At 32.5% G+C, this 6,542-nt stretch overlaps 1 protein-coding gene across 2 annotated transcripts; it reads left to right on the top strand.

Annotated features, from left to right (window-relative positions):
- Nucleotides 1-1,465: 1,465 nt before the first annotated feature.
- LOC142976181 (cytochrome P450 6B5-like) lies at nucleotides 1,466-4,996 on the top strand. Of its 2 annotated transcripts, XM_076119439.1 has the most exons (3): nucleotides 1,504-1,548; nucleotides 1,701-2,912; nucleotides 3,770-4,996. In XM_076119439.1, the coding sequence occupies exons 2-3, from the start codon at nucleotides 1,961-1,963 to the stop codon at nucleotides 3,964-3,966; spliced, it is 1,149 nt and encodes a 382-aa protein (XP_075975554.1). In that variant the 5' UTR covers nucleotides 1,504-1,548; nucleotides 1,701-1,960; the 3' UTR covers nucleotides 3,967-4,996. The 2 variants fall into 2 exon arrangements, with proteins under 2 accessions (XP_075975553.1, XP_075975554.1); XM_076119438.1 differs by having other exon boundaries at nucleotides 1,466-2,912.
- Nucleotides 4,997-6,542: the final 1,546 nt, after the last annotated feature.

Genomic DNA, 6,542 nt, shown 5'->3' with positions numbered 1-6,542 from the left:
ATTAAAGTAACAAACGACATCGCGACGTCGCAGTAGCGCATCTCAAACAAAAGTTATATTAGATGAAATAAAGACGCAGTCATAAAAGTAATATATTTCTATGTTGCAATAGAAACCGTTCGCTTATCTGTCTAAGCAAATATGTAATACAAACTAGCATCCATCTGTATTCATATTAAACGTACATGTCGTACATACATGATGCAAGTAAACGGAATTTTCCTATTCATTGTAGGAAAATATGCAATAAATCAATGCACAAGTATTGGCTGCGAGTATAATGTTTTATGTAACCGCGTGGTACAACCGTGGTGCATTAAAATTAATCATATTTTTTTATTGGTATAAGGTTTCAGCCAAATCCTCGGCCGCTTAAACAAATACGAAAAACCTGTCATATTTGTGTGGCAAAGGCCAACCAATTTTTTTCTGGTGATTTTCTATCATGGTTGAGAAAATGCATATTTGAATATAATACGTATACAATTAAAACGGTACTAAGAAATTTTAACGGAATTGTTTTAACATTTAATTCAAACCAAATTGCTGGAGAACTATCTAGAACATTTCCAGCCAAAATAGTTATTCTTCCTCATTGTGAAACTTGCATATTTTCTTTACGATAGAACAAAATTAATTGAAACGGGGTTAATGACCCCCCATTAGTTGTCGATTACCGAACAAGCGAAGAAAAAAACTAAAACCAATAAATTAAGACGAAGAAGAATTATATTCACAAAAACAACAATAACGGGCACACGACAAAAATAAAAATAAAACCAAACAGATAATAAAATATATGGCAGATAATGAGTATAATTAAAAGTATAATGGCTAAGTACTTAGTTAAGCATCCAGTTCTAAATTAACATAACCACAAGAACAATGAAAAGACAATCTTCGAGAAAATTAAATAGGGTGAACAGATCATTACATGGTTTTTAATAAAACTATCAAAAATGTAATTTAAAATATAATTCCTCCGGTAAATATACCAGATAAATGAGAAAAAGCTGCAAATAAAAAATCTGATTTTAAACATTCCGGACCTACACCAACTTACATTACAACTTACTTATCATTGGGCATTAAAAATCGGAAAAGTATTTAATTGAAAATATGTTTGTGACTTTTATTAAAAAAAAAATCGAAAAATAGGATTCAACTTTTGAGTGGTCAGTTGTCAATGTATGAAGTATTAAATTATTTTATTTTACCAAATTTACGAAGTGCCATGGATTGAAAAAAAAAATACGAAATTTAGACATTGATTTACTGTTATTCATAAAATAAACAAGTTTCATTTAAAATAATGAGTTTGAGTTTACCTTGATCTATATTTAAATAATTTATTTCATTAAATGGTAAGTGACTCGATAAAACGTGCAATGTTTATATAAAAGAACAGACAATGGACCGGACAGTTATTGTGTCGTTTACCCTATACAAGTATTAGCATAGAAATATAAAAGGTAAGCCCCAAAAGATCATTTTTATTGTCGCCGTCGCAATACTCAGACGGATTTAGTTCAAACTAAAGAAAATGTGGTTCGTAGTGTTATTGTTTTGGTTGCTTGTTACTATTTATCAATTCTCTAAAAGAAAATTTGATTACTGGGAGAAAAGGAATGTGCCTCATTTAAAACCCCTGCCTTTTTTTGGCAATTATAAAGAATTTATTTTATTAAAAACCTCCGTAGGGAATGTTCTCAGCGAAATCTGTGAAAAATTCCCGAAGGAACCATATATTGGATCTTATTATGGGACCGAACCGTCGCTTATAGTTCAAGACCCAGAACTTATCAAGATTATTTTGACAAAGGATTTTTATTACTTCAATGGTAGAGAAATATCAGATCATGTGGAAAAGGAACCCAGTACGAAAGGTATATTTTTTTCATATGGAGACAAATGGAAAGTAGTCCGTCAGAATTTGACACCCTTATACACAACGGCTAAAATGAGGAATATGTTTCCCTTGATTGAGAAATGTTCAAGAGAATTCGAAAAATTGCTTGAAGAAGAGGTCGGAAGTTCGAATGTCATTAAAGCAAATTGTATAATGACTCGCTTTACCTTGGACTGCGTTGGCTCCGCTGCATTTGGTGTCGAACCGAAAGTAATGGAAAAAGATTTCGAAAACAACCACTTCAAAAAGATGAGTGAGCGAATATTTGAGCAATCAACGTATAGAGGCTACAAAAATATCTGCAGGGCTGTTTGGCCTTCTATATTTTATGGATTGGGATTCCATTCGTACCGGCGAGAAATCAAAGATTTTTTCTCTTCCTTATTAACTGAAGTGTTTAAGCAAAGAGATTATACACCATCCGCTCGACATGATTTCGTTGATTTAATTTTGGCATTTGCCAAGAATGAGTATTTAGTAGGTGATAGTATAAAGAGATTGAAGACTGGTGAATTTGAGAAGGTGTCGATTAAGGTGGATGATGAGTTATTGGCATCGCAATGTGTGTCTTTTTTGGGAGCTGGTTATGAGACATCGGCGACAACGCTCGGTCTGATACTTTTTGAGATGGCCAAGCATCCATATACCCAGGAAAAAGCGTTCAAGGAATTAGACCAGTACTTGGATGAGCACGACAACATCCTTAATTACGATTGCGTTTCAAAACTCCCTTACCTTGAAGCGTGTATCGACGAGGCTTTGCGATTGTATCCTAGTTTGCCCAACATGACACGGGAGGTAATGGAGGACTATACTTTCCCTACAGGTCTGAGAGTCGAGAAAGGCTTAAGGATACATTTACCGATATGGCACATACAACGTAACGCTGCTTACTTCCCGGAACCTGAAACGTTTAGGCCTGAAAGATTTATAGGTGAAGAAAAGGCTAATATAAGGCCGTACACATATATGCCGTTTGGTGAAGGCTATAGGATTTGTATCGGTAAGTAAATTTTACTACTTCTACGTGTTACAATACATACGTTATCTTGAATATTTTTTTGTTGTGACCATCAAATAAAATGTTGCACTTGCAAATCTCAATACTGGTTCTAAAGCTATGCTTATTTGCCCCAGTTGCATAAAAAACAAATGTCGTGGGAATGTGAGTCATATTTATTGCAGTCACATAAATATTCATGAATGAATTTTATTACCAAAAATGCCATAATATGGAAGATATCGTAACCTTGACCTCAAACGCGGTCGGTAAATGTCCACAACTAGAGTGTAAATATTTGTCGGTATTAGTACTATTTGTTCTAATCCTGTAAAGTTTTCCCCAGTGATTTGTATTCGTAATTAAGTTTATGACAGAGAAACCCATAGTCCGAATGTAACTATTATCTTATCATTAACCACCTACAAGTTGTCAAATGTTGTCCAATGCCAAGATGATTACGAACTACATGTAAACAGTTTTTTTCCTTAGTGTGTTTGAGTGTCCCCCTGCTGGAAAAAGGCCTTGCCCTCCAAATCATTTTATCCTTTTCGAATGCGTCCAGTTCATTCTGATATCTTCGTTTGAGTCACCAGCGTCCCGACCATCTCCTGGCACGATAATTAACAAAACAAAATACCAAAATATTATAGGCATAATTTACCAAAGCAATTATTATCAATAAGTATATTCAAAATTTTGAGCAAAGAAGACCCTAAATGCGGTCAGACCTACATGTGAATCTCGTACATTTCCGACATTGAGAATATTTCCTGCAGAACTTTTATGTGAAATCTTCTAATGCTCGACCTACGACCGTGGATGTATAAATCTCTGAATATCGTTTTTCGTTGTTACAGGTCTACGTTTTGCAAAGATGCAGATCTTGGCCGGATTAGTGACTGTCTTCAAAAGCTACCGACTCGAGCTGGCCGATGGACAACCGACTACATTAAAATTTGACCCAAGGGTAGTGGTAAACAAACCCACAAGTAATATATTCTTGAAATTCATACCAAGAGAAGATGGACGTCGTTTTAAACGAATCGCAACTTAAAATGATTTACTGTTACGCACAAAATGAATGTAAAGAGTTCTTAAATGGTGATAATTATGGTAAATGTTATTTTTATGAGGCATTTGTTGCATTTACTTCAACACAAAATAAAAAAAAATGTATTGTATTGCTTTGCTTCGTAAAATCACACTGCAATTAAAAAATACAATGATACGTTTATCACTTTGCATTATCTTCAATGGTATTTTAAACAATTTTATTTTAAAATGTACTTCTAAATATAGTATGTATTTAGTACAAGACTTGCTTATCGGTATTAGGTCACTCTATTTTTAAACAACAAATTGTTTACTATAATAAAATATTTACGTATTTAATAGAGCAGCGATAGCCAAATGGTCGAATTATGTATCTCATATGCAAGTGGTCCATGGTTCCCTATATGCATAATTGTGTAAATAATTGTCACTTGTAACACTTTCCCAGCATAGTGAGATCTAGGCCTAAACCCTCCCTCATTCCGGGAGTGGATGGTGAACCACGATGGGTATAATTTATTAAAGAGATCATGTGAGATCTTTCATGTCAAAGATCAGATCATAAATAATATGTACCATGTGTATCTGACTTACACTATTTGCGAAAAGTTAAAATTATCGGTGGAATGATTTGAATCAGCCGAATTTAAGGAGCTCAGATTTTTCATTCGAACAAAAAAATATTTTTACGTTTGTACCTAAAAAAAAAGTCTTTTTGATTCCTCACGGTTAAATAGAAACATATAAGGCAAGACAGTAAGCTAGATTACTGAGCAAGTTCAAGTTTGTATTTATGTACATTCTAAGGTATTTTTATAAGTTATATTTGCACTTAGATCTCAATAATATATTGGCAAAGTGTACTTGACCTTTTTAAAGCCTACACGCATTACTAATAAAATCTTTTGAAGTGTAAAATATGTATGTACAAAAAAGGCACTTATTATATAACGTATATTTCTTTACACGTGTATTTAGATGTAAATAGTAACAGAAGAATTATAAATGGTTACATTAAAATTTTAAAATAGAACTAATGTCTTTGCTATTTTTATTCTTACCTTGGTAACTATTTTAATTAAAAAATCTGCTAATTTATGTATATTTATGAGTAGGTGTTTCTAGACTCAACCCGAGATAACGTGTTAATAAATTATTTGTATTATACACTGTGCTATAAATATAATTAAAGTTTATATTTAAAGTAAGTATCAAATCCACATACATACTTTTCAATAAACCCATTTCTTATGTAAAAGTATATGCTAGAATTAAACAAAAAATAAAGTTAATTTATTCTGGCTAACCCCAACTTGCACATGGCCTGCATAGTGGACTTAAGGCTTAATTCCTTCCTCGTTCGGGAGGAGATCCGTGCCTTAGGTAAAAGTAGGCTTTTTTTAAATCTTTTTCTTTAAACTTTTTTCTAAATCTTTTTTTCTATCTTTTTTTAAGAGAACTTTGTTCACAAAAATGCGACCATATCGTTCTCGTATGTACTACATAACAATTCACTTAAAAATAGAAACAACTAACTACAGTAAAAGGGGTAAAATAAATCTCCAAAATAGCAAGCACAGTTATGTCCACACTCAAAATATAGAGCATATTAAAACCATAACTAAATATAATTAAGCTCTCTTGTAACTATACCTTTACCTTATCAAGGCTATCAATGACGACATCAATCGCTATTTTATCGCAATCAGGTTAAACTGCTACAATTATCACATTATAAATGCTAATAGAATGAATTCTGAACACACCTATAATTAGTTAATTACGGTTTCTTGTGCATTGTCGTGATTGTAAAGGAAACAGCTGCTATAAAATGTTTCTAGATGGAAATCGCTTGTTGATCGATTTGTAAGTTGACTGCGGGGTCAATCGTTCATTGTTGCGGTAGGTCAGTAGTGACCGCGCAGTATGTATTTAAAGGGTTCTTGAAAATAGCAGTTTGTTCTCGGAAAACAAAGAGAATAAAAGGCGTGGGGACTTAACTCCTGAATATAATTTCTCTCATAATACCTAAGTCAAGCATTTCAAATATCAACATCCTAAAAACATTGTAATAGAAACGAAATAACTCCAAATGTTATTCAATTCGTCATTAAAAGTAAGATTATAATGGAATATTATAATTATGTCGTATTAAGTATAGCAAGCATCAAATCTTAAATTACGATATCTCTTCCTCCAAATTACTTTTCTGGAAGGTTGAACCACAAGAGAGTTTGATAGTAAATAAATAAACTTCATGTTATTAATCAATATTGTAAACATTTTGCAACAACCGAATAAAGCCGCTTTCAAGACCAACTTACTGAATGAAATGCTATAAATCATAGTTAGAGTAGAACAAACCTACAGATTAATGGAGATAATAGAACATTTTTGGAAGGATACGGCATTTTATTTATTTACTTAACAAATAATAAATTAACATATTAAAAGGACGCGTTTAAAGTTCAAGATCGAAGTATTATTACAAAAATCATGATCTTTGTTTCGTTTAATTAATAAAATGAATAAAACGTAACACAGCCACTATAACGAATATGTATGCATTAAAAGGTT

This window comes from Anticarsia gemmatalis, chromosome 10 (assembly GCF_050436995.1).
Source record: "Anticarsia gemmatalis isolate Benzon Research Colony breed Stoneville strain chromosome 10, ilAntGemm2 primary, whole genome shotgun sequence".
Lineage (NCBI taxonomy): Eukaryota > Metazoa > Arthropoda > Insecta > Lepidoptera > Erebidae > Anticarsia > Anticarsia gemmatalis.
This window is presented reverse-complemented; position numbering and strand designations above follow the sequence as displayed.

Bases quoted from the DNA above. Each gene is read 5' to 3' on its own strand.
- LOC142976181 (XM_076119438.1), top strand. From the start codon at position 1,544: ATGTGGTTCGTAGTGTTATTGTTTTGGTTGCTTGTTACTATTTATCAA. The intron at 2,913-3,769 runs GTAAGTAAATTT...TCGTTGTTACAG, and splicing joins AGGCTATAGGATTTGTATCG to GTCTACGTTTTGCAAAGATG.